This window comes from Magnolia sinica, chromosome 4 (genome assembly GCF_029962835.1).
Source record: "Magnolia sinica isolate HGM2019 chromosome 4, MsV1, whole genome shotgun sequence".
Lineage (NCBI taxonomy): Eukaryota > Viridiplantae > Streptophyta > Magnoliopsida > Magnoliales > Magnoliaceae > Magnolia > Magnolia sinica.
Genome location: NC_080576.1, coordinates 21,840,532 through 21,868,240, shown reverse-complemented (window position 1 = coordinate 21,868,240; position 27,709 = coordinate 21,840,532). Strand labels below are relative to the sequence as shown.

The window sequence follows — 27,709 nt, the reverse complement described above, 5'->3', positions numbered from 1 at the left end:
TTTATACCCTTCCCTCTTCTTCTTTTTCCTTGTTCTCCTTTGGTGCTTAGCCTTAGGTGTGTGACATCGAGTCCCAAGGTCTCTAGTTGTTAGGCATCTCTGGCCCCCTCACGCTGGTTGTTGTTCCTTTGGATGATTCCCCCTTAATTCTCTGGGGAGGTCGAGTCTCTGGTGTTTGCGACGGTTGAGCCAGGCCTCCTCAAAGACGCTTTGGATGTCCCCCCTTGCAGGTGTCTGGAAGATGATTGGATTTTTCCTGGTAAACTTTTTTCTTCTGACTTCTCGTTGGGAGTTATGGAGGGTCTGCTCGCTATTGTTAGGGGGAAGAGGTGGATTAGGTAGGCTATCAACCATGTGGGAAGACCTATCTAGGGTGTGTTTGGCGATCATAATGAGGACTATGTTGCCCTGTTTTGGCTTGTTGAAGCGAGAGGCCTCAGGATGCCCCATGTTGAGTATTAAAGGCAGTCTTTGAAACCATCCAAGGGGTGCAAAGAGTTGGCTAGTCTTGTGGTCAATCCTTGTGGACAGGCTGAAGCCATTTCTAGAAGTGAGAGAAGGGGGAGGGGTTAGATTGGTTATTTAATGAAGATCCTCAGTTGGAATGTTTGAAGGCTTGGGTGCCCTCTATAAGTGCATTCAGGTGAAAGATATTTGCAAGCGGTCCAAAGCCCGCCTCATTGTTATTCAGGAAGCTAAACTAAAGAAGATCAATTGGGGGTTGCTCGAGTCTATTTGGGAGTGCAAGGGTTTGGAGTGGGAGGCTCTTTGATGTGGTTGGTTTAGCTGGCGACATCCTGGTTCTTTGGAACCCAAGAATCTGAGTCGGGGAGGATAGTTAGTGTGGTTGGTTCTTTGTTTCTGCGGTTCTCCTCGAGTATTCCTTTGGCTTCAAGTGGGTCTTCCAGGGAGTGTATGGTCTGAACTAGCCAACTCTTAGACTGCTCCTGTGGGAGGAGTTAATTGTTGCATTCGACAGATGGCACTTGCCTTGGTGCGTAAGTGGTGATTTCAGTTTGGTTTGTTTTGCCCACGAGATGCTCCATGGTGATCGGGTCCCCATTATGTTAAATGGCTACATGCTGCTAATCTTGAGGGCCTATGAGAAACTACAATTAGAAGAAGAAGAAAGGAGAAGAAAGATGTGAGAGAGAGAGAGAGAGAGAGAGAGAGAGAGAGAGAGAGAGAGAGAGAGAGATGCTTAGGGTGTACTGAAACCCTCGCCCTCAACTCTTATTTATAATAGTAAAAACATGAATGACTCTTATGGGTCTTATTACATGGACTTATGAATGGGCCCATTGGGCCTAATTACATGGACTTGGGCCTAATGGGCCTTATTCAACTATCAACCTTTCAAAATAGTAACATGCAAGGCTTTTCAAATTGTGTTCTCAAGCAGGAGTTGGTGGACCTCCCTTTGAGAGGTATTAAATTTACTTGGTCTAATGGCTAGGTGAGTCCAACCATGTCGAAGTTGAATAAATTTCTAGTCTCTTCTAGGTGGGTGTAAAGATTTCCTTTGACACACCAAAGGGGCAATTCTAAGCCTGTATCTGATTACTGCCTGATCCTTTTGGAGGTTGATAAAGTTGATTGGGATCTTAAGCCTTTTAGGTTTGAGTTGGCCCGGTTCGAAGTGGAGGGTTTTCAGGCCTTGGTCTCAAGCTGGTGGTCCCCTTTTGAGGTCGAAGGTCGTGTTGGTTTCAAGCCCTTATAAAAGTTGAAGTTGCTTAAAGCTAACCTCAAGGTGTGGAAGAAAGATGTGTTTAGGTAGAGGGAGATTGAGACGGATTCTTTTCTTTGCGAGATTCAAGCGCTAGACATCGAGGAAGGAGGAGGCCTTGTCCAATGGTGAGAAAGCCACTAAAGATAAGCTCTCTGCCGATTTTAGTTCTAGATTTAAAGAGGAGAGGGGATCAAGTGGTGCTACGCTCTTGGGCAACCTAGCTGAAGGAAGGAGATAAGATACCAAGTTCTTACACGGGATAGCTAGTGCGAGAGGTCGGGCCAATTGTATCTCCTCGCTCATGATTGATGGGAAGAGGATTGTTGGAAGAGCTTGACCTGTGTTGCTATTGTCAATTTTTATTTGAATCTTCTTTCAGGTGAGGATCGGGTGTGACCGAGTCTCGATAACCTGTCCTTTGATTGTATCTCCTTGGAGGAGGCAAATGACCTCGAGAAGCCTGTTTGGGTGGAGGAAGTCAAAGGTGTTGTGATGGATCTTGGTAGGGACAACTACGGGGCTAGAAGGGTTCCCCTTGGCCTTCTTCCAGATTTTCTGGGAGATGATCAAGTCGAATTTATTGGGCTTCGATGATGATTTTTTTCTCGACTCTAGCCTCATTTCATTCGAGATGGGCTACTTTTTCATAGCCCTCATTTCAAAGCTTTAAGGTGCTGATGCCTGACAGATTTCAGGTCCATTAGCGTTATTGGTAGCCCCCATAAAATCATCGCTAAGATTCTGAGCCAAAGGCCGAGGGCTAAATTATTGTTAAGATTCTAAGCGAAAGGTCGAGGGCTATGCTTCTTAAGGTTATTTCTCCATTCTAGAGTGCATTCTTCTCTGGTAGGTAGATCATCGATTGTGCTCTCATTACTCATGAGGGCCCTAACTCGTGTCACATGGCTGGTAGCAAGGAGTCCTCCACAAGCTGAATTTGGAGAAGGCGTATTATCACGTTGATTGGTCCTTCCTTGATTATATGTTGGCTTAGCTTGAGTGCGGAGCTAGGCGGAGACAGTGGATCCAATTATGTCTTGTCTGCGAGGTTCTCGGTTTGGCTTCTTCATAGCCTTGAGTAGTCTTTGCTGGGGTATCCCCTTTCTCTCGTTTCGTTTGTGGCGGTCTGTGAAGCACTGAGTTCGATGTTGGTCAAGGGGGAACTTGTGGGCCTCTTTTGGGGCTTTCAGGTTGAAAATGTTCCCCATCGTGTTAGCCACATTCAACTTGCTAAAGATACCCTAATTTTTTGGAAGGCCGACGAGTCCATGGTGGACAACCTCAGGAAGTTTATTGGGTGTTTTGAAATCATGTTGGGCTCATAGTAAACCTGGCTAAAAGTGAGCTTCTTAGGATCCTCTCGTCTAAGTAGGAGGATTCTTGGTTGGTTGGCATTTTTTGGATGCCGGGCTGGGTCTTGCGATTCTTCTTACCTCGCCCTACCTCTTTGTGTTGATAAGCTTGCGAAACATCTATGGGACTAGGTGATTGAGAGAATGGAGAGGAAGATTTTGTTATTGAAAAGTAGACTTCCGTCCTTGGGGGCATAATCACTTTAAGTAAGGCCGCCCTCTTCAATCTCCCTCTCTATTGTCACTCTTCTGGTGTCTGAAGTCTGTTCTCGCTAGGATTGATAGGCTTAGGGGAGGGTTTTCCTTTGGCAAAGCGCTTAAGAGTAAATACTATTTGTTGAATTAGAGGGAGGTGTGTAGGCCGTACGCCAATGGGGGTGCAGTTGTTAGACGGAATGATGACGTAAATTCAGCCTTATTGGGTAAGTGGGTTTGGAGATTCGGGGTGGAGGACAATATGCAGAGGACCATCATTGCTGGTAAACATGGCACCTCCAACATGGGTCGATGGACCAATGGTTCATCTTTTTATGAGGCGTCCTATCTTTTGGAGGCTGTTACTTGGGTCGTGAGCAAAGTGTTTGTTGGTGTGGGTTTGGCTGTTGGGGATGGGGCCTAGGTCAAAATTTGGGACGATGTTTGTAGTGGGGAGTCCTTGCTTTGCTTAGATTTCCCTAGTTTGGCCATTCTCTGTTCTACTGATGGTGTTTCGATTGCCCTTTGTTTCTTGGTTTTGGGGGAGTGTGTGCATTCCTCCTTGCTAGTGGTAGGTAGATTAAGAGATCAATGACATGGTGCAGCTTCTATCTCATTTGTAGGGGATCCGGCTTTCTCCAGGTGTGAAAGATTCGTTGATTTGACTGAAAGGTAAATTGGGGGTTTTCTCATTGAGATTCTTCATTTTCTCATTTCCTAGCCTAAGAATCTTGGTTCTTGCAGCCGTACTTGCCCTGTTTGGTTCTTTGGTGCTTCTCCTAAAGTCTTGGCTTTTGCTTGTCTTGTTGGTAAAAATAGGGTCTTTACCATCGACAATCTTTGTAGAAGGGCTATGGTGTTGCCAAACTTTTGTCTCCTTTGCTTCAAAGATGCCGAGTCGGTTGATTATTTATTCATCCACTACCCACCTTTGCTAGGGAATTTTGGTCTGGTATTCTGCTGTCTTTTAATGTCTCCTAGGCATGGTATGCCAAAACAGTTACGTAATGACCATTATGTAATGATAACAGTGGCAACCGTTACTCGTTATGGGGCCTAAAAGACCGTAATGGCCATTGTAGAAAAAAAAAACGACCTTTTTTTTTCAAAAGAAACAAAGAAAGAAAGGTGGTAACAACCATTATGGTCCGTATCACAACAGTAACGACTGTTATGGAACACCTTGCTCTTGGGTGATGCCAAGCTCTATTGAGGGTTTGTTCCGCTCCTAGTATGCTTGTGGGGCAGGGATCAAGGGCAGGTTTAGGTGGAGGGTTGCTCTGCCTGCCGTTCTTTGGATTATTTGGTGCGAGAGGAACAACCGCTGTTTTTGTAATAGAAGTGGTTCTTTTCTAGGGGTTACCAGTGGGCTGATTTGTGTATTAGGGATTGGGTGCCCCAAGTGGCAGTTTGTATTTTCTTTCTCTTTCATCTTTGTTTTGTTCTCTTGTTGGCCTTTTGGATCTTAATGAATTGTATTATCTTTCAAAAATAAAATAAAATAATAATTATTGCTTTTACAATGGTTTGATTTGATTACCAACTTATGTTTAAAGAAGCAGCCTGCCTTTTTCCATTTGCACCTGAAATAGCGAGTGATGTTACTAGGGCATGTCTTTTTTTTTTTTTTTAAAAATATTTTTAAATAATAACTGTGCAACCCAAATTCATCCATGAATTTATTCACTTGCCATAAGAAGACTTGCTTCTGATGCAGAACAATGGTGAAAATCACAGGTAACAAGATAGTTCCTGTGGTCCATCATTCTTACTGACAATCCCCTGGAACCCTAAGTTATTATTATATCATACAGCAATGATTTCATTATTGTTTATACAAAGATTGGTTTTTCTTCATCCTTGCAGTTTATGCACTCTGGAAAGTTCCTGGGTTGTTGCCTGCATTTGTTCTCAAGGGTGGTGAAGTATCCCGCTTTGTCATTGGGGGCGCAGATCTGATGTTCCCTGGCATTAGTATACCTCCAGAAGGTCTACCTTCATTCTCAGCAGGACAGCCATGGGCTGTGAAAGTGCCGGGCAATCCGGCACCAATTGCAGTAAGCCTTATCCTCAGCAGCCACTTTGCTTTCTGAAGTGCCATTAGTAGTTCTAACTTAATTCAGAGTAGTTATGCTGGATGGTGACCACTAGTTAATGCTGGATGATGACTACATTAGACTTGTGATAGAGAGGTACTGTAGGGTCTCAAGCACCAAGATCTATTCTTGAGGCTTAGGATGCATATGTGGGGTCCATGGTTCAGTGATCCAGACTGTTGGTTTGATGGGTCAGTCCTCACCTTGATTGGGGGTACTAATCAATTATCTCATATTCAGATTAGGGTTCTCAAGAGGTACCTGATCCTGTGGGTACATGAAGGATCCAACGCCCTAATAAATGCATCTGGGCCCATTTTTCAAGCCCATTTCAAAAAATTGGGTTGGATTTTTGTCTGCCATAATAGATCCAGTAAAAAATTGGGCCAGGTCTCGGGTACCAGGCCCGAATCTTCTTACTTCTAATGGTGCTGATGACACAGTAGCTAGCATTGCTACATATATTTATTGTGCAGTTATTTGACACTCTAGCAGAGTGTGATGGTTGACCCTTATTCATAAATTGATGCATGTTCATTAGGTTGGTCTCACCATGAAAAAATAGACTGTCAATGGATTTTCTGTATATATGTTGTGCACTTGATGACTGGATCAGGCTGATTTTTGTGTCAATGATCTTCAAGGTGGGGCGAACCTTTTTGATGACTCAGATGTAGTGTTGAATGACACATGGGATATGTTGGTTCACAGGATTGTAGTTTTTTCACTCATTGAAATGGTTCTGATCATGCCTTATTATTATGGGAGAAATGTTTCCAACCAACGGCTTCTTCCTAAAGGTGGTCCCCTAATTATGGGGGGGCTACACTGAACTGATGTCCAAATGAATGTACATTTGTGCCTGCCTAATTAGCATATAGTGATTTTTTGAAGTTGATATTAATGGTGGAGCCCACCTTTTGCATGGATAGGATGTCTTAGTTACTTGAATGATGGATAACAAAATGGATGGTTTAAAAGTAAAAATAATGGTTGTTCCAAATTCCAAGGGCAAAATCAGATGGCTATGGTCATCTTCTAATTGTAATTTTTGGCTTATGGTCCATCCACAATTTTGCGTGTGATTTGGATGGTCTAGATTTTTTTGAATGGTCTGGACTTCCATATATGCCATGTATGAAGATTCACTGCTATTTGTAAAAGAGAAGCTTCCACATTGATGTTGTATGTTAACGCTTGCATACAACGCTCTATATTAAGCTAATGTGTCACTTTTGTGGAACATCCGAGCTGTGCAAAATGCAGGTGATACCATGAAGATCATCTGGATCGTGAGTTGGACCAATCCAATCATCAGGTTAGTCACAAGTGTCCATTAAGTCAAACCATTGGCTGTTCATTGATTTTGATAGCGTAGCCTTTCTAATAAATGGACGAACCTTCTTTTCACCCCAGGTGATCTTTATGAGTGACCCACCTTTTTCATTGTGGGATGTTATACAAAAGCGACACACTGGCAGGAAGGTAAACTTGTATATCATAGTTCACATATGACGCTGTATGGAACATCACTCTTTCTAAAACTGTGGTAAACTATCATAAGAGTCTATTCCACGTGTCTACAACACTGTCTTTTCACACCGGATATGCTAATGTGGCGCATTTAATGTGGATGATTGGTGGATATTTAATTGGATGGTCAAAATCAACCAGAACCCAGCTGGAAGCCAAACCTGACCTGAGCCCAGTCCAAACCTGAACCTAACTCGCTCAGGAGGCAGGGTAACCTGATAGGATCTGAACTGGCAACTTTAGGTGGCGATGGTATGTTTACACCTAGACCCGACTCGAACACAATACATTTAGAGCCCCAATCAGGTTATGTGTATACTTAAATCTTTGGCCTATTTGCTGTTGAATGTGGGCTTTGCTGCATTTGTTAGACAACTGTCTTTTTGTTGGCCACTGAATTGGGGTTTGAATCTTCCAACATGGGACATTTGATGGTGTCCACCATCCACAGTGGGTTCCATCAGGTCAACCGTCTGGATCGTCAAACCACATTTGCTGAGGCTTGGCATCCTGTAATTCCTCCATGATAAAGAATCAATCTTCGTACAGGTTGGGATTACGACAATGAGTAGTTCAGAAGCATTAAAAGCTGGTTTGCGTGGCAAGGCTTTGCGGATCACACATTATTATCATGACTCACTGTGGTAAGTATACTAGGAAAAAATAACTTTCGATGTTTAGCGTGTTATCTCTGCTTTATTTTAGGACTTACATGATTTGTTTTACGACTTGCATGGCGTATCTTTGACTGATTTTACAGGGAATCAGCCGAAGGTCATTATGTGCCCAATGCAGGCTTCTTGGAAGATGTCGTGCTTGAGGATCCTGCTTCATCATCAGTTTCCCAAGTATCTGATTCTCATGAAGAGGCTGATAATGCTTCAACTGATTTACATGATGATGTTAATAATGGTGAGGAGGGAGATCCAGTTGATGTGCTGGATGTCCATTCTGAACAAGATGTTAATGCCTCATTGCAGAGAGAGCTTAAGGATGAAATTTCTGTGGAAATGGCTGTTGATATGAGTGGTTTGAAGGTATTGTCGGATGGTGTTTCTGTTCAAGAGCTAAATGAGAAGGATCACCATACTCTATCCAGTGAAGAAGTGGATGCTTTATTGGACAAATGCCTTTTGCAGGCTCTGCACACAACCGTTAAAGATAAAGACCTTCCCATACCAGGAAGCACATTATGGTTGACCCCTTTCTCTCTCTTTCTCTCTCTGTCCGTCTGTCTGTCTTTCTAGTTTCTACATTCCCACATCCATAAATTCATATGCATGCATATGTAAGGACCTTGTTTTGCATCATGTTATCTTGTAAATTTTGATAACCCATATGCTTTCCGCATATCTCTATAGCTAACCCTCAAATCATTTAGTTTCACTGACTAATGCAGCTACATATCTGTGTGATGTGTAGGGCAAGCCATATTTTGCCTTGCAGGCCCTCAGGCGTCACTCTGGATATCAAGAAATCATCACACAAAAAACTTTCGAAGTGGTTACAATCTAAATCATCTGCTGGACTAGTATGTATCCTGTAGCTTCTCTTTATTGCCTTTTAGAAATAAAATGAGGTCTTGAATCCAAACGGTTGGACCATAATTTATGGTCCACTCAGCAAATAACTTACTACTTTTCATGCGTGTGCAACATCTAACCTGTCCAATATGTTGGTCCAATCATTGGGATTACCTTGTGCAAAAATCAGCCACTTCCACTCACCGAGTGGACCACACTTGTATTCTGTTATTTATCAACGGACAAGCGATGTTTCTAAAGGTGTGAGGTGATTCGAGAGGCGATCCTATGGGCATTCCAAGACATGCTTATAGAGGAAGAGAAAGGTTTTCTTTGAGGGATCTATATTGAAGGAACGATTTGGTAAGAGAGTGTAGGGACCTCTCTTTTGGGATCCGTGGGAGATCTTTGCATCGAAGGAAGGCCTCCTAGATGGGGACATCATGCGCATGCACGCCCCCTACACACGTATGCACAAAGGAGGGCCCCACCGTCGATTTGGATTGATAACGACGTCCAGGGAGGGCCCCCATGCTAGAAGACAGTTTTGGTTCAAAAGAGTGGGCCCGATAATCAAGAAAAGCCCATCATGGGATCTCATAATCATGGCCCGCTAGTCGGATTGATTTCATATCTTAAGTTTTGCTTATTGTTATTATTTAGAACATCATGAACGCTTTAGATTTCTTTGTTTGATTTTTATTTTAGTTTACTTCATCGCCAAGTAATAGATTGCGTACATGGTGCGAATTTTTGGGGTATGGGGTTTTCCCTATAAATAGGTCCCCCTTGTAGTTCTTTTAATTCATTGAAGCTTAATAAAAATTTCTGCTTTATTTTTCTGCTCTCTTAGTGAGTTATGGAAGAATTCAAAAGTGGGTGTGAAGCCCTCCCTTTTTGAAGGGTTAACTACGTTGTGTGAAGCCATATCTATCCCCATCCATCCTTACCCTCTCTCATCCATACATCTCATCTTCTATCATCATTATTGCTTTGAATTTTTCAGCTTTTGCAGCTATTCATCCCCCTACAGCCAGTTATCATAATTTGGACCTATAAGAGGGCTGAAACTTCGGCGGAGCACTACGCCTCGACCTTACGTCGGATCGTCGTCAAACTTGGAGGGATTGAAGGTCTCGCCTGTCCGACCAAGGCATAGGTGTCACTTTGGGGAGACGGACTTCCATCACACGTGTGGCTAGCCCACCCGCGCACGTGCGTCAGCCCCGGATCACCATCTGCGCGCAGGAGCTTTCTGCGGGTCAGGTTTTCCTTTGGTTTTCCTCTCTTCATTCCTATTTCCTAAATCCTAGCCTTAGTTTGCATTAGCCCTAATTTATTTGTCTATTTTTTCGCCCTAGGGTCCCTTGAATTGAGATTGGGGAATCCCTTGGATTAGAGACTGATTGCTGTGCATGTGTGGTTGATTCATATTTCCCTTTGAGCATCGTTTGACTTATAATTTTTATTGGTCCAGCCCTAGCCTGTGTAGGCCTGGACCCGCATAGATTCCCCTTTACTCGAATGGTTGGGACTTTCATGTGGGATATGGAATTTGTGTAATTGTTTCTAAACTAACGTGATTTTAAGCCTGAAATCTCGCACATCATATTTAAATTTCATGTCTTGCATCACTCCTACTCCCAGGGGAGATACGGTGAGCAAATCTCTCCTTGGTCCATAAGAGGTGGTTCAAGGAGCAGTAAAGGGAGATCTGAAGTATCTTATAGGAGTAGGCTTGGGGTTGTTGATTTCTCCAAAGGAAAAGGGATATTTGTTGATAATTTGGAAGAGGGTTTATAGTTTGATTGAGGAGAAGAGATAGGGGTGTGGATCCCGGCTGGTAAGGGAAGAAAAAGAGGCCAAAAGAGAATTTGAAAGGAGGGTGTGCCTTTAAAGGAGCTCCCTACCATTTACGTCAACTGGTTCCATGAGGAATGGATGGAGTTAAACTTCTCAAGGGTATTTGGGCAGTTTGACAAGGTTAGGGAGGTTGTTATCCTTAGGGTTAAGGGGTTAGCAACAGTCCATGGGTTCTCATGTGTCAGGATGGAGAGTGAGGAGGTTCTTTGGAGGGTGGTTGAAGGTATTACGGGCAAAGAGATTCAACAGGATGGAGATTAGGGCTCAAAGAGCCCATTACGGGCTGGTGGCGGTGAATCAGGAAGGGAGGGGAGAAGCCGGAGCTAGTAGCAAGGGGGAGCGTCTTGTGGGGCACTTAGAGAATCATAAATCCCAGGCTCTCCAGGAGGGCTAAGGGAGATGGGATTTAGAGCGGACGTTCGACGTTGTTTAAAGGAGTTTTGATTGGGTATCCCTATCTTGAGGTAAGTGGTGGTGTCCTGGTTGTCATCTCTGCAGGGCCCTCTATCCCTAAGGAGGTGCATATTCATCATAGTCCATAGTCTATCTCTGTCTGGTTCTGAGGTTAGAGTTCATTCTCGAGTCATCAATAAAGCTTGGTCTGCTCTTCAATGGACCCTTGTTGCGACATTGAGACCGGGGTTTGCTGTTTTTGACTTAATTACTTGGTTCAACCAGTCTTCTAGTCTTAAGGAGGTTTTTCTTCTCTGACATCTTGGCGATTTTTCTCTTTTGGGTGCCCCTCCAACCTTTGGAGAACATCCACAAGTTGGTCTTTGTCGGGCAGTTGTTGTGGGATGGTCTAGCCTTGCCCTTGTGTGAGTGGGCTGATTGGTCGAGGTTTGGGATGGAGGATGTTTGGTTCCACCTCCTTGACCTTCCATTGGAGCTCTAGGTTGAGGAAGTTTTGGTGGCGATGGTTTCTTGTCTCGGCGAGGTGATCACCATTGATCAGGCTATAGAGAAATAGGAGGAGCTCCGCCTAGCTAGAATTTGCGTTTATCGGGAAAAAATCTGCCCGAGTCCTCAAGTCCATTCTGGTTGTGGTCGGAGATCATAAATTCTTAGTTTGAGTGGTTTGCAAGAGTTCTTTGGTAGTCACGTTCAACGATGTTCCCGCCGGCGTTCATCGTGGTGGGCTAGGGGGGCCAACAATCCCTATTCCGAGTCTTATGAGTGGTGAAGGTCCATCAATCCCCTGTTCCCGCGGTTCACTCGTGTGAGGCGTGATTTGCTCCCATGGCTCGTGTGGCTACAATTAGCTTGGTGAAGTGGACACATATGACTCCCTCTCTTTTTCGAAACTCAAATGAAGGACAACGGTAAAGGTTCCCTTTGTCCCACCAGAAAGGTCTCCCTAAACTTGCGTTCGATCACTATTCTTTTAGAGGCGGATGACATTAATTGGGGTCCTAAACCTTTCAAATTCGAGTTAGCCTAGCTTGGAGTTGAGGGTTTTCATTTCCTATTTTCTAAATGGTGGTCTTCATTTGAAGTTGAGGGTCATGCTGGGTTTGTTTTGTACAAGAACTTGAAAATGTTGAACTCTACGCTCAACTCTTTGAAGCGGGAGGTTTTCAGTCAATGGGTGCTTGAGTTAGATGCTCTGCTTAGTGATATCCAAGCTTTGGACATCAAGGAGGAAGGAGGTCTACTATTTGAAGAACAAAAAGCTGTTAAGGATAAGTTGTTCTCTAAATATTGCTCTAGGTTAAAAGAGGAGGAGATTAAATGGTGCTAGTGGTCGTGGGCTATCTGGCTCAAAGATGGTGATAAAAACACCAATTTATTTATTTTATGGGATGGCCAATGCTAGAGCTAGGGCCACTTGTATCTCCTCACTTGTAGTTAATGGGAAAGTGCTCGTTGACAAAGGTTCCATCTTTGAATCCATTGTCAAGTTTTATGAAGAGTTGCTTTTGGATGATGGTTGGAAGAGGCCAAATCTTGATAATCTTGTCCTCAGTACTTTTATCTCTCTGGTGGAGGCTGGTAATCTTAAATTGCCTATCCAGTTGGATGAGGTTAAGAAGGCTGCTTGGGATCTAGGGAGGGAAAAAGCCACTAGAATGGTTTTCCTTCAGCCTTTTTCCAGTCTTTCCGGGACCTTGTTAAGATGGATCTTTTGGCTTTTCCTGAGGAATTTTTTGACTTGGGGTGAATAATATTTGAGTTGGGTTCCTTCCTGGCCCTCATCCCAAAGTTAGAAGGTGCGAATTGCCTAAATAACTTTAGGCCCATCAATCTTCTTAGTAGCCCCTACAGAATCATTACTAAAATCCCGAGTCAAAGGTTGAGGGTGGTGCTTCCTAAAGTTATTTCGCCCTTTCAGAGTGCCTTCATCTTTGGGAGGCAGATCCTTGATAGCAATCTTGTTGCTCAAGAATGTTTGGATTTGTGTCAAAAGGCGGGTAGGCGAGGTGTGGCATGCAAATTGAACCTTGAAAAAGCATATGATCTTCTTTATTGGTCCTTGTATTTTATGTTGGCTCGGATGGATTTTGAGACCTGAGGTGTTGTTTGGTAAAACTATTGAAAATTATCGTTTTCAGTTATTTTGGGATTTTAGATCATTTGATAAAGGCAAAAGATTAAGTACTTAATGTTAAAAATCACTTAAAATTGGTGGTTTTTTTTTTTTCAGCAACAGACCCTTCACTCGTCACTTATTGCTAAATGCAGTAAGTGGTTTCTTTTAATTTTAATTTTAATTTTTTTTTACGAAAGTTGACGAAAATATCCCTACCAACATTTTGAAAGGACAATATTACCCTTCACGCTTTAAAACCAATTACGTGATGAGATGAGAAAGTTATATGGGCCCCAACATGATGTATGTGTTATATCCACATCACCCATCCATTTTGCCTGAGCATTTTAGGGCATAAGTAAAAAGATGAGGCAGATTCAGAGCTAAAGTCGACCACACCAGAAAGCAAGGAGGACAATAATGCTCACCGTTAAAACCTTCTTAGGGCCCACTGTGATGTTTATTTGCCATCCAACCTATTCATAGGGTCGCATGGATTTGGATGAAGGCAAGACACAAATATCAGCTTGATCCAAAACTTTTGTAGCCCCCAGGCAGTTTTCAATGGTAGGCGCTTGATCCACACTGTTTTCTTTTGTGCGGTCCACTAGAACTTCATTTTTGGGCTCATGCCGTAAAATAATTTGAAAAAATGGATGGATGTTATGGATATAACACATACATCATGGTGGGCCCCACAACTTTTCCCATGTCAACACAGTGGTACCATGTGTGCCGTGTTCTATGCCACCTAATCAGATGAGGATTGCCAGTGGAAGCCTTTCCTAAGAACTTGCAACGAAAGATACATGGAGTCCACCGTGATGCTTGTGAGAATTCCACCCTGTCCATTTGCTTTGTCAAATCATGCTAGGGCATGGGCTAAAAAATGAGGCCAATCCAAAACTCAAGCGGGCTGCACGACATGAAAACGAGGATAGGAAAATAGCTATAGTCGAAATGTCCCTAGGGTCCACCGTGATGTTTATATTCCATCCATACTGTTCAAAAGGTCATTCCTATTGGGATGAACTGGAACAACAAGTATATTAGCTTGATCCAAAACTCATGTGGCCCCACCAATGTTTCAACGGTGGACATTCAATCCTCACTTCTTGTTGTGCGGCCCACTTCAGTTTTGCATCTACCTCATTTTTGGGCCCATGTCCTAACATGATTTGGCAAAATGGATGGATGTGGTGGATTTGTCACAAGCATCATGGTGGGCCCCACGTAGCCACCTGTCACAGAAGTTCTTGCGAAAGCCTTTGCAGGCAATCTGCATTCTACGTTATTATGAAGGGAGTGGATAGGTGTTATCGGGTAACACATTAGTCAGTGGTGCCCTAACCATGGGGCCCTCGATGTATTTGTTGTATGTCCAGGCTGTCCATTAGTTTTTCCATATCATTCCATGGCATGACCCAAAAATGAAGCAGATCCAAATCTCAGGCGGACCACACCACAGGAAAACAATGGTGATTGAACGCCACCATTAAAAACTTCATGGGGCCCGCTGTAATGTTTATTTGCCACCCAACTTGTTGATTAGGTCACACAGACCTGGATGAAGGGAAACACAAATATCAGATCCATCCAAAACTTTTGTGGCCTCTAGGAAGTTTTCAATGGTGGGCATTCAATTTAAAGAGATAAGCTTTGATACTTTGATAGAGTGTGATGCTTGATATGCATGCACTTGGAAGCTTCACGCCTATCATATAAATTACTTAAATTAACCCGTTCAAATAGTGGGAACTAATGTAGATGGCTCGTGAGCTAAAGATTACATTTATTTGATTTTTTGTTTATCTGATTAGTGGTCATTTAATGGAGGGTCTGGATGGAAAGAATTTGGCATTCTGAATTGAACAAGAAAAATGTCGCTAATCAGAGGTTAGGATTTTATTTATTTTTTGTCAGTTTGAATCTTGGTGATTAACTGTCTACATTTTCACGACATTTGAATGGTTAAATTTAAGTTACTGTGTGCCACGCGTGCAATTTTGGAATTCCTACGTGTTGACCTTCACATTCGAGTATCAAACCTCTAAAGGTGAGGGATGATTTGTGCAACTTTCAAATGATAGGCTTACCATGCCACAATTTTCCTTGGCAACGTGTCACATTCATAGGATGTGCGGGCTTTGTACCCACCTCGGTATTGGTTGGTGTTGGAAAAGCTTTGTTAGCCCCACCATGATGTATGTGTTTTATTCACGCTGCCAATCCATTTTGCCTAGGAAACCGTAGAGATTGAAAGTTCACCATTAAAGACTTTCTAGAGCCCACTGTAATGTTTATTTTCCATCCAACTTGTTGATTAGGGCACATAGACCTGGATGAAGGGAAAAAACAAATATCAACTTGATTCAAAACTTTTGTGGACCCCAAGAAGTTTTTAATGGCGGGCATTTAATCACCTCTCTTTCCTATGGTGTGGTCCACCTGAGATTTGGATTTTCCTCGTTTATGGGTTCATGCCCTAAAATGAGCTAGCAAAATGGATGGACGACATGGATAAAGCATATATATCATGTTGGGGCCCTTTGGTTCCATGATCAATGATACAAGGGTCTGTTGTGAATGGACTATGCCAAAAAAAAGAAAAAAAAAAGAAAGAAAAAAGAAAGAAAGATGATCCTAACCTTCAAATTGGCCTTTATCAATTAAATGTGAAATGTTGTTGTGTTTCTTTTATTAGCTGTCCAGTTCAAGGACACCAATTGAAGGATTATGATTATTCTATCAAGAAGGATATAGTACATGGTCCATCAATCAAATTGTTATGTTTGACAGATATATGTGGACTGGACATAGGTGTGCCAAATTTAATGGCATGGCAATAACAAGTTTCACGTCATACTCTACAAAAGATATAAATTGAATGTGGAGACTCTTGGCTTCGATCCTCCTTTCCCGCTTTGGCTCGTCTCTGCCTTGTGGTTGATATCTTTGTTGCCATTTGCTTCTTTAGCCTTGAATCCGGGAGAGTGTGGGTTGCCCCTTGTCGTCGGGATTTATATCTCTGAACTTGATGATCTTGTTTGTTATCTCTTGTTTGTAGGGGATCTCGCTTTCTTCGGGTGTTAAGACTCTTCTGGCGCTTCAACAAGCTCGGAACCTTTTGGTTCGAAACTTCCACATGTGGTTGACTCAATCCAAGATTGGGAGTTAAGGAAGTCACACTGCTTTTGTTTGGTCTTACAGGGCTCCTAAAATTGCTGTATTTTCTTGGCTAGCCAGGAGGAGTAGGATCCTTATCATCGACAATCTTCGATCCATGATCTTGCCGAACAATTGTCTTCTTTGTCCGAGATCTGAGGAGTTTATGGACCATTTATTCATCCACTGTTCCTTCTCCATACTGATTTGGTCCAACATTCTTTGATTTTTGCCATTCTTTGGTCTTTATGGAGCAAAAGAAACTGTTGCTTCTGTAATCAGAGTGGTTTTGCTGATGGGGTTCTTAATTGGGTTTTTATATACATTAGGGATTGGGTGTCCTAAGTTCTTGATCTTGTGGGGCTGGGTTCTTTAGGGTGTTGTTGTATTTTTTTCTTTTTTCCTTTCTTTGGGTGTTCTTTCCTTGTGCTTCTGTTTTTGGGTCTTTTTTTTTGGTTGGTTGTCTTTGATTTTTTTTTTTTTTTTTGGCCTTTGGCCCTCATAAAATTGCATTATCTTTCATAAAAAAACATTGTTTTCTATTTTGTAGCCCGCCTAATGAGTGGATGGGGCTGACTTTTTCACAAGGCAATCCTCATGGTGAGGCAGACCTATTAGAAGGGTTGGATCAGTGTTCGAAATATCGGTATCTCGTTACGTATCGCACCTTTGGGATACAGATACGTATCAGTTATCGCATGGGATATATCGGTTGTATCGCGTAGTGTATCGTTGTTGTTGGAAACATGGGGAAATTAGTAGAGTTTTTCAATGAAACTTCAGTGATTGTTAAAAAACACATCAACACACACTTATAAATCAAAACATTACAAAAAAATAAGTGCACATAATAGGTTTTCTTTGTATGGGGTCCTAATCTATGCGTTGTCTAACTGAATTGATGCAAGTATATTCAAAGTTCATTTATATAATTTACAAATATAAGAAGACGTTTGGAAACACAACCAATACATTCAAAAGCAAAAGAAGAATCACTATATTAGGTTACATACATGTTTGATTTTATGCTTGGACACAAGGATTGCAACCGATTTGCGAGCAAGTAGGAAATTTTGATTTTTTCAACTTTCCGCAACTCGGCCCATCTCCTCCAATTCTCAAAATTGAAGCTCCCAATCCATGTTTTTTCATGCAAAACATGAAAAATCATGTATTTGTATCAATTTGACGCTGATTAAACATGATTTACTGAAAAAAATAGGATTGAAAATTGAAAATGCTCACCGAATCGAACATGTGAGATATATCGCACTACTTGCGAGTTTCGTATCGCACAGGTGGGATACAAGATATATCGTGGGATATATCGGCCAATATCGTCGATATTTAAAACATTGGGTTGGATGTGGCATGAGCATGGTAGGTTCGAAGTTATTTGCTGAGCGGACCATAAATTATGGTCCAACCAGTTGGGCTTGAAACCTTCTCAAATAAAATAATGTGGAAACCTCTAAATGTATGTATAACATGCTGAGTGTCCATCATTAAATGCGATTGATATTTTTATTCAGAAAATAGTGACAACATGAAAGAGGTGAAATTTCAAGTTCATTGAAACATGCCTGAGATAACCACTATTTTGTAAGCAATTTACAAACGTTGATGTTAATTCCATCAATATTCACATGAGGACCTACTGTGCGATCTGCACATTTGTGCTGTAATTTGTGTGACTCAAATATATGAATGTGGTGCATTTTCACTTGGAAATACAGTTCTACGTGACATCACATTTTTATTTTCATTCTGTAAATTTGTGACTAAAGCCTCACCTTTTTCATCTAACATTCCTTTTCATTCTCCGTAATGTATTTCTTGTTAATGGCTGATTGTACAATGTCAACAGATTTCAGCAAAGGAAGATAAGCACAAAAAAGAGGTTGTGTTAATAGCAGTTAACCATCGTCACCCAGATTACATGTCCTTCAGACCAGAGAAGCGTCAAACTGAGGGTGTTGGTCAGAGCATTGATACTGCAGCTGGTGAAAACCGCCAGTCCAGATTGCAGCTTGAGGTGGTGGAGATCTATAAATCAAGCACACACGTCAATCCTATATTTGCGTCTGTTGGAGCTGACACTGGAAGATTTTTCACCGCAACAGAAGCTGCTGATATTGTCTTCAGGTATGTGGAGAATGAGAACTTAGTCAAGCCAATGAACAAGGCAACTGTGGTTCTGGATGCAACTCTATGTGATGCCCTCTACAAGGGAACTGTAAAAAAGGGGTCGAGCTACCCTACGGAGATTCATAAGAAGGATTTGGGGCCGGCATTTCTAAGCCGAATGCAAGTCCACCACAGAGTGACGAGAGGAAATGACTCGGCTGTGCGAAAGGGTGCACTTAAAGCGGTTCAGATAATGACAGAGCGGCGGCAGGGCAACAAGAAGGTGACCAGAGTCTCGGGGCTGGAGTCGTTCTTGATGGATGCTGAGGCCTTGGCATCTGAGCTGCAGAAGAAATTCGCATGCAGTACGACAGTGGCAGAGCTTCCAGGTACGCATCTTATCGATTTTTTATACTATTTGAAGCATTTATTTGGCTCATTTACTACTTTGGTTTTTGTTGTTGGGCATTTTTTTAATATAATTATTAGCAAATTATCCTTGTTCTTTTCATTTGAAGCATTTGTTTTGTTCATTTTCTTCTTTTGTTTTTGTTGTTAGGTATTTTCAATAATCATTTGGCAATTCTTCATCTTCTTCTAACTTGAGGGAAAACTCACATGACTTTTTTTCCCCTCAAATTGAAGAAACTCCAATGTGAGATTAACCTGAGGGTGTACTCAGTTTACCTTCCTAAAAACCTTGTCTGGAAGTGGATGACTATTGCGGAATCATTGGTCATCATGCTTAGCCCAAATAAACAACAATCTGGCTAAAAAGAAGAGCAGTGACACCACAATAGAATCCTTTTACTCCCTACTGTGCCACCATGCCAAGACAAGACTAAGGATCTGAACCCGATCAAAGTCGGCATCACCCAATAGTCGAATAGATCTAGAAATCTTGCCCACACAGCTCTTGCAAATATGCAATGCATAAGCAGGTGGTCACCCAAACAGCTCTTGCAAATGTGCAATGTATAACCAGATGGTTGACTGATTCTGCATCTTGGAGACACAAAATACAGGCCTTAAGAATTATCATATTCCTTTTCTGAAGGCCTCAATGGTAAGAACCCTGGTCCTGCACACTAACCAACAAAAAGCCAACACCTGAGGTGGGCATCTATATGGATAGGTGCGCTTCGTCGGCTCAATGGGGGGACTGAAACACCGAAGAAAAGGATTGAACAGAGAACCTGCTAGACTTCTCTGGTCTTCACACCCATCCATCCTGCTCTTGATAAGAGAATCCAACCTTCGAGCATCCTAAGTAAACCAATCATCTCCAATTCCTCAATTGTCAGAATCCTGCGGAAGGGTGGAGCTCAAACCACGCGACCACCCAAAATCGAGAAAGATTGAGAAATGTGGATCTCCCTATTCAAAGCAACTTGCATTGGTCTCAGGAATGAAATAGAAAGTGGCCTATCTGTGCACTAAGCATCCTCTGAAAATTGAATCATGGAGCCATTACTGTCACCGATCACATGCATGACTTCTTGAATCGGCCGACATTTCTGCAGACTGCCTTCTAAGCACCAGAGACTCAGTACATAGAAAAGCCTCTTGTAAACCAACCTCCTATGCCGATGGCATGTTTACTAGCCAACACCTGGTTCATAAAACCCTTTTCTTCCATCTAAATCTCTAAAGCCATTTTGCCAAAGGAGCTTGATTCATATAACTGAGACATCTAATCCCCACTCTACCTTCAAGCAAAGGAATGCAAACCTCACTCCATTCAGTAAATGGAACTTGTGTTTGTTTTCCACTCCTTTTCACAGAAAGGCCCGCCTAATCCTTCGTATTCTGCTAATGCTGTCAGTAAACACTGAAAAAGCAGCATGGCAATACAGAGGCATGTTTGACATTTCAGCCTTAATCAGTGTCTCCAAAAGACAAATACCTCCTCTTCCAGCTGGAAAGCTTCCTTTCTATTGTATCAATTACTTTATTTTGTAAGTGCTTGGTTGGTTTCTCCGTTTGTAATGGAAGCCCCCAACAAGGTGATGGAAGGCTTCCAATCTTGCATCAAAAGTTATCTACCTGAGAAGCTTCCACATCACAAAAGAAGAGAGTTGTCTGCAAATTGGAGATGAGATATTTGGAAAGATCTATTTCCCACCTTAAAGCCATTAACAGGACGACCTGAGCCGCTCTCTCCAATTAATTCTAAAAGCTTTTGTCACCACCACAAACAAGAAAGGGGACAACAGATCTCCCTACCAAAGCCCTCTTGTTCCCATGAAGAGTCCTGTAGGCAATTAGGGCTGTCAACGGGCAGGGCCTGGGTTGGCTTTGGCCTGGATTTTGAGGTGCAACAACTATAGATATAATCACCAACAAAGAGAGGCTGCAGGAACAACTCCCAAACCCACTGTTCTAAAACTAGCGAGCGCACATTCCCTCTCTTCTACCATGCAATAGCAACACATTCTAGATTGGAAAGCAACACATACTAATTACTAAATGCTCAAAGAAATCCATTCTCTTTTATTCAATAAAAATAAAATTAGAAAAAGGAGTTACAAAGAGATCTTATACAGGCTTGAGAAACATAAGAAACCCTAACGAAATTTGAAATGCCCTCATGATGATTTCGCAGTGAGTCATTCATGGGGTATCTTGGTCAGCTCTTATTATTTAAATAGACACATTAAAAATAAACAAAATAATACTAAACACCATCAGCCGTGTAACACTGGAGCCAACATATGGGATTTGAGATCTGCTTGCATCACTATTCTTAAGTCAGTTCATTGATCTTTCGGTATGCTTGGCACAAAGCAATGTTTCTTCCTTGCGTACTAGTACATAGAATTTGATGAGGCAGTTGAAGAGGTTTCACTCAAACTACAACTGCTGAATGTTTGAATTTTTGTTTATGAAAGGGCAGAATAAAAATGGCAGATGCTTCTGAGGATGTAGAAAACTACTCATCAGATGTCATTGTTCATTTTGCAAGACGATTGAGAACATTGTCTATGTATGCGGAGCGGGGAATTTGGGTGTTGAAAAAAAGAATGCCTTCACTGGTCTGTAGTATATATTCAGCGCCATGTATTTTGATGGAAATACCATTACACTGGAGAACAGATACCCACACACAAAAATAGAAAGAAAGATAAATACAATGAAAAAAAGAATGCCTTTACTGGTCTGTAGTATATATTCAGCGCCATATATTTTGATGGAAATGCCTTTACACTGGAGAACGGATACCCACACACAAAAATAGAAAGAAAGATACATACAATGACATGAATTTGAAATGACCAAGGTGCCCTCAAATGCTCAACCTTCACCCTCAAGCTGTGACATGATCATAAATACTTGTCATTACTTCTAAAAAAAATTTGTTGCATAAACAAGAAGAAGTCTCATAATCATCTATTATCTAAGCCTTATCCCGATTCCTGACTAATTGGGGTGCCTGAATTGCACCCCCTATCACCCACCCACCCACAAACTCACTGGAACAAGAAATGTGGGGAACACCCACATGGTCTTTCATGAAAAGTTAAAAAGGAAAATTAAAAATAAAGGAGAGGAGAAACATATTCTCCGTGATTCTCGCAAAGATGCAAGTACTATTGTTGCCCATATAAACAAATTTGATTGATGCCAGATCCTCTTCAAACGGTGTAGAACAAGCTTATTCTGCAGCTATTATTTTACTGGTAATTCAACTACTTGTAAGAGTTATTCAGTGCCTGTGTGGGGGTCAACTGTGTTGTGGGTATGCCATCCAATTTGCACATCAAGTGTGCCCCACCATGATGATGGGGTGCCCCAGAAATCAGGCCTATTCAATCATCATTTGGGCCACATTGAAGAAAGCAATGGGCAATCAACCCACTCACTCCAAATTCAAGCAGTTTTGCAAAAGATGGTTGGATCGGCTTGATTTTTGGGGGCATCCCACTTTAATGGTTGGGTGAATCTTTTGGACAGGTTGGATTCTATAAAGACATCATGGTGGGCCCCACACAGAACATATGTTGAAGCTAATTTTACGAAAGATGGGCAAGAACAAGTGACAATTTGACTATACTATAATCTAGTAATCAACCTCAAAAATTTAAATCTACCGTGCAGTCACTGGCTACAAAATTTTATATTAATGTCTCCAAAATTCAAATCTACTGCACAGTCATTGACTCTTTGTATCTGATTCACATGCTTTTCCACAAAACTCATACTATTTCAGAAAGAAAAGGGGACCCTTTTCCACAAAACTCATATAAATGTCAAAATGTCTATTTCAGAAAGAAAAGGGGAAAAGGGGACCCTTTTCAAATCTTCCATCTTGACCCTTCTCAAGTCTTCCATCAAAGTATTGTTTGCAGATCATTTTTGGTTTACAATGATATGGGGCTGCAGTCTGTATCGCCCCTGCATCGGGATGTTTTGGGCTGTATCTCACATAACCCTACAGACCCACGCCCACATCTAATTAAATTTATCAGATAACTAAGCCTTATCACGACTAACTGGAGTAGGAAAGAAGAAAAATCTCAAGTTAAAAAATCAGACGGTTTCTATTTGACAAAGCAGAGGGAAGGAAGCAAGTCATAAAAAAGGAAATAAGTCTATCCTAAATAATAAAGGTTACAAGCTGTGTCTACATGGTTGAGCCTTTTTTTCTTAGACCCCGCAAGTCATATCTGATTTGCCAGAATGGAAGATCCTAGCCTTCTAGTTTTTGGCTCTTTTATTTCTTGGATTGCTGGTTTACTTCTTCTTAACTGTCTATTTGTATGCGACAGACTGTCTGCTTAGGATCTCCCAATCTGTAATATTTTGGGCACTCCCTTCTACAGTGAGGTATATCAACTGTTTGGATCATAGTTACCTCTACCTTTTTCGGGGTTTGACAATTTGAGTTCAAATTCACTGTTCACAGTTTGTTGCCTAATAATCGTCAAATACATTGGTTTGTTGGGGTAGGCTCATCATATAGGTCATTTTTCAGTTCCTGCTACTTGTAGTTCAGGTTGTTTGCTTTTTGATGGAGTAGTATACAATGCTCTAATTTAATATTCTAGAATCGTTAATTGAATTAGAAATTGAACTGACTTGAGGAAATTCATGAACTGCAGTGAATCGACTAAGAACTGTTGACCAAACTGGGTTGATTTTAGTTTGATCAGGAGTAAAGAATTAGGCCCTGTTAGGTAAGATGCCTAAAAATGCATTCATCTCATTTTAGTTGACAGTAATTATGTATTAGAGATCCTGAACTCTAATACATAGTCACTGTAAATATGAACTCATTATATATTAGAGATCTACTGTTAACTATAATGATATCAAATCATTTTTAGGCATCTACCTAATGGGGCCTTACAATATTTCGAACTGTGGTTTACTTTGGTCGAACCGATTCACAGTTTGGCCATGATTTAAGTAAATCACATAACTATGGTCTAGATAGCAGAACCATGGCCCCACTCATATGGACTGGGTGCATCAGAATGCTATTCACATCCAGATTCGTCATTGCCGTATAATGCTCCTTCACCGGAAGATGCGAACTGTCAACATGGCACTGAAGTTTCCTCATGAAACTTGGAAGATAAGAGGATGAAGTGCTGGTGGTCTTGCCTGTTATGTGACAAGTGACTCCATTTTTTGAAGATTGGAGGATGAAGTTCTGGTGGTCTTGCCTATTATGTGACGAGTGACTCCATTGTTCATTGCTGGCTACTACCACGGGAATTCTTTTTCGTTCTGTTCCTTGGTTTTTAACTCTTTCCAACCAGCATTCTGCTGCCCCACCTTGATTATCCAGTCAGGAGATACGATATCTGCTGCTAGGATCCTTTTAGGGGACTTGTTCTTTCTTTCTATTGTGCAATAAAAGAGATGCCTGCGGATTTGACATTGGAGCATGGCTAAAATTCCACCGGAAAATATATTTGCTTGAAAAGTTCATCAGTATTTTTGGAATTCTATTACATGTGATACATATGGTACATCCCTTGGAAAATCAACGCTGCCGTTAAACTGTAGAGACAACAATTTCCATGTCAGTTTCTTTGTTTCGATCAGTATTGAGGTCGAACTGTCCTTGTAGCCTTGCAGAGAGTGAATTTCATGATAAGAAACACGACTCTAAAATGGCCACATTGAAATGCTGTTGAAACTTTCAACCACAAGGGAGAACTCAAGGCATTTGCAGGTCACTAGGAGATCCATCCTTTGAAAATTTGGGAATTTCAAACTGCCTCTCACAAATCAAATTTTCTTGTTTATGATTTGTTTAATTTCAGGGGAACCATTTTCTTGATCGTGATGGCCTGGTTTCTTGTTTTGTGAGTTCCTTAATACATTTTTTCACAGTGGCACTTATGTTTTCCCGCTTCGTTAAAAAAAAGAAAATCTCTTTTCAGGGAAGAAGGGCCAGCATGAGGTTCTAGTTCAAGGTGGGGTAATTGAAGACCTGGCAAGACACCTTGTAGAGCAATATGGCATTCCAAAGAGATACATTGAAGTTCTTGACAAAACCAAGAAATGAGAGGAAACAAAGGTAAATTGTTCCTTTTTAATTCCTCAAAAAGAGAAGAAATGGATAGATGTTTTCCTTATTTGATTGAAAGAAAAAAAGAAGTTTGAGAGAGAGAGAGAGAGAGAGAGAGAGAGAGAGAGAGAGCAGTTGCATAAGAAGAAACAAAGAAAAGATGAATGCTATTTTCTTATACATGGATTGAAATATCTCATGCTGCATTGAAGCTACCCGATCATGTGATGAATGGAGACAATAATGGTATCGTTTGGAGAAAAAAAAAAAATCAGTGTTTTAGTGCTACGATTATCAATATTATCTGCTGGATTTCATTTTACATCCATGGTTCATATGTTCTTTTTTACTTTAACACTGGCCATGCCAAACTCGATTGAATGGATAGATCATAGTCCCAAACTCACAAGTCTGGAGCTGGGGTTTCTGTTTTCTCCACCTGAAACCAATCCACAAGACACCTCATGTGCAAATTTGGTACACTTGTTTGGGATCTGAGCCATCCATCAAGTGGGTTCTACTGTGTATGCTCTCTGCCCAAAATCAGGATAGTCCACTCATCAAACAGATCCATGATGTTATAAACAAAATGTTTGTTTGAAGTATTGTCCGCTGCATTTTATGTTGTCATGCTAAAAAGGCTATAGCCATGATTATGGTTCGATTCTTCTAGTGGTCGGTCCATATGTGCTGATTCTGCCTGTGTATGAGATCTGGGCCATTCATCTGGTGGGCTGCATCCTTCTCAGTCTGCTTCTGCGTCAGGTGAACCACACATCTGATATTAACTGTCTGTTATCATTCTTCTAGCTGCCCACTTTATTATAGGTGTGGCCTGCCTGATTGGTGGACCTGCTGTATTCTTGGGCTGGGAAACGTTCCTTTTGGGGTCTGCCTGATGAAGCACTGTAGATTGACGGTATACTTACTGTGGTGGTAGAAGGCGCGATCAGCTTCGGCAGTCTCCTAGCATTCTAAAACATTGCTATTATGGATTTTATTTGGAGGTTAACGTGTGGTGCACAGGATGTGACAGAGGTAGGGAGGGGACTCTTTTACTGGACGGTCCTAAGCTGAACCCTGTTTGTTTTGGCGAGCTCCACCGTAAAGTGGTGTAATGTATAGTAAATGAGTAATAATAATCATTACAAAGGTAGTTACAAGTAAACAGGTTTTACTTCCATAGGCAGTAAGTATCCCATGGCCTGGCGTCTAGTCCTAGACATGTAAAGTACTATCCCTGGTTAGATGCACTTGGATATAATTTCATCAACACGTGTTATATCCGGTGTTCATCCATTATGTAATATCATTTTAGGGCATGTTCTGAAAAATAGGAAGATCTAAAGCTAATGTAAACCACACCACAAAATTGGGATAATGATGCCCGCTGTTGGAACCTTCTTAGCGCCACCGAGATGTTTATTTGCCATCCAACTTGTTCATAAAGTCAAACAAACCTGAATGAAGGGAAAACACAAATACCAACTTGATCCAACATTTCTGTGACAACAAAAAGTTTTCAACAATCCCTGCTGCTCGCTGGGGTGTGGTTTATTTTCACTTTGGATCTACCTCATTTTTTGTTTTCATGCCATAAAATGATCACGATGGATGAATGGACGGTGCGGATATAAAACATGCATCATGGTGGGGGCCACAAAACTATGCCATGTAATCGTCTTTTCGCCTCTCCACGCCTTGTGAGATGCAGAAGGATTATAGTGATTTGATAGTTGGCAATATCCAATCCCAATGAGTATGCAATAATGTGAGTTTTACTATACATTATATACATTACCGTGGTAGTCCATGGAAACGAACATGCCCTAAATGTTGTGATGGGTGGGACAACGGAGCTATGCATCATTTGGGCCTTTGTGAGCACTCGGGAAAACTACCCCCCCCCCGGTGCCCACCAGGTGTTCCAGTTGAAAACTTCCTCCCCGGGCTGCCCACTAGGTGTTCCAGTTGAATTTTTGGACCATCTGATGGTTGACATGGAGTCAGACGATGGATATATGCATAGCGTAATAGATATAAGATTGGAATTTACTCATATTTCTGATGAAACAGGCAAGTCATAAAGCATATGTCATTTGCAAACTTAGAATGCAGATGCATGTGTGCTTAGATGACATGAACGGTAGCATATGAAAGCCCAGATCTAAAGTCCATTCGGATCCAATCGAACCTATAGCTAAGGCCTCTATGTTCGAACCTTGTTGAGTAGAGGGGTTGAGAAGAGAAAGTAATAATGATATGAATGCCGCCCATAACACCTCTATACAACATGCTCGTATCCTTGGCCTCAGAAGAAGGTATGATTGATTTGATTAGCTTAGTTTGATTTCCCTAGTTGTGTAATACCTTTCACGAGGTTTCAAAAAATGGAACAACTGAGCACTGTTTTGGAGCCGTTACTAGCTAAAATAAAGGCTCCAAAACCCACGGCCGGCTAAAATCCACGGAATCGCATTGAAATTGGGAAACCCGGAGGATTCTTGACTCGAGTGACTCTTGGATAGGTCTTTACCATGGATTTCAAGTAAGGGCCTTGATTACGGAAAATGAAAAGGTTAGGTACCATTTTACTACCGATGTAAAATACGGTCTCTACTTTGCCAGGTTATAAGCTTTCAAAGGGGATTCAGGGAACTTCTAGTAAGATATTACACTTTAAATGTCTAACTGTGAAAGGTAAATTGAAATCTTAATGACAATGACAAAAATAGGTTTTCCGATAGAAGTATGGAAAAGATAAGAACATAGAGTTTTCGGTTATCCTTTTAGGTTATGTATTTTGATACAAAAGATCTTCAAGAGAGGCAATTGTAAAGCATACTCTACGTGATATCAGAGCAGAGCCTACCACCTCTGGTGTTGAAAATGATAGATTGAGAATATATGTAATGGGAAAATGATAGATTGAGAATATGGTTGGGATTTTGTAAATAGAAACGAAATAGAAGAGATCGAAAGAACAAAAGAGACAGACTCCCCCCAATTTGTCTTATCTACAAACTCTCACTCTCTATCTCAGACTCAGATGTTTTCGACAGGGATATTGACT

At 41.5% G+C, this 27,709-nt stretch overlaps 1 protein-coding gene across 3 annotated transcripts in view; it reads left to right on the top strand.

Annotated features, from left to right (window-relative positions):
• The window catches only part of LOC131242743 (uncharacterized), a 33,879-nt gene extending 8,062 nt beyond the window's left edge, over window positions 1-25,817 (top strand). Inside the window, exons 3-9 of one of the 3 annotated variants that reach the window (XM_058241581.1) lie at window positions 5,143-5,333; window positions 7,455-7,549; window positions 7,666-8,100; window positions 8,328-8,436; window positions 17,854-18,502; window positions 24,509-24,645; window positions 25,465-25,817. In XM_058241581.1, the coding sequence (XP_058097564.1) occupies window positions 5,143-5,333; window positions 7,455-7,549; window positions 7,666-8,100; window positions 8,328-8,436; window positions 17,854-18,502; window positions 24,509-24,633 (1,604 nt within the window). In that variant the 3' untranslated portion in view covers window positions 24,634-24,645; window positions 25,465-25,817. Of the gene's footprint in view, window positions 1-5,142; window positions 5,334-7,454; window positions 7,550-7,665; window positions 8,101-8,327; window positions 8,437-17,853; window positions 18,503-24,508; window positions 24,959-25,446 lie in introns of those variants that run through there. The other 2 variants (XM_058241579.1, XM_058241578.1) reach the window with 2 other exon arrangements.
• Window positions 25,818-27,709: the final 1,892 nt, after the last annotated feature.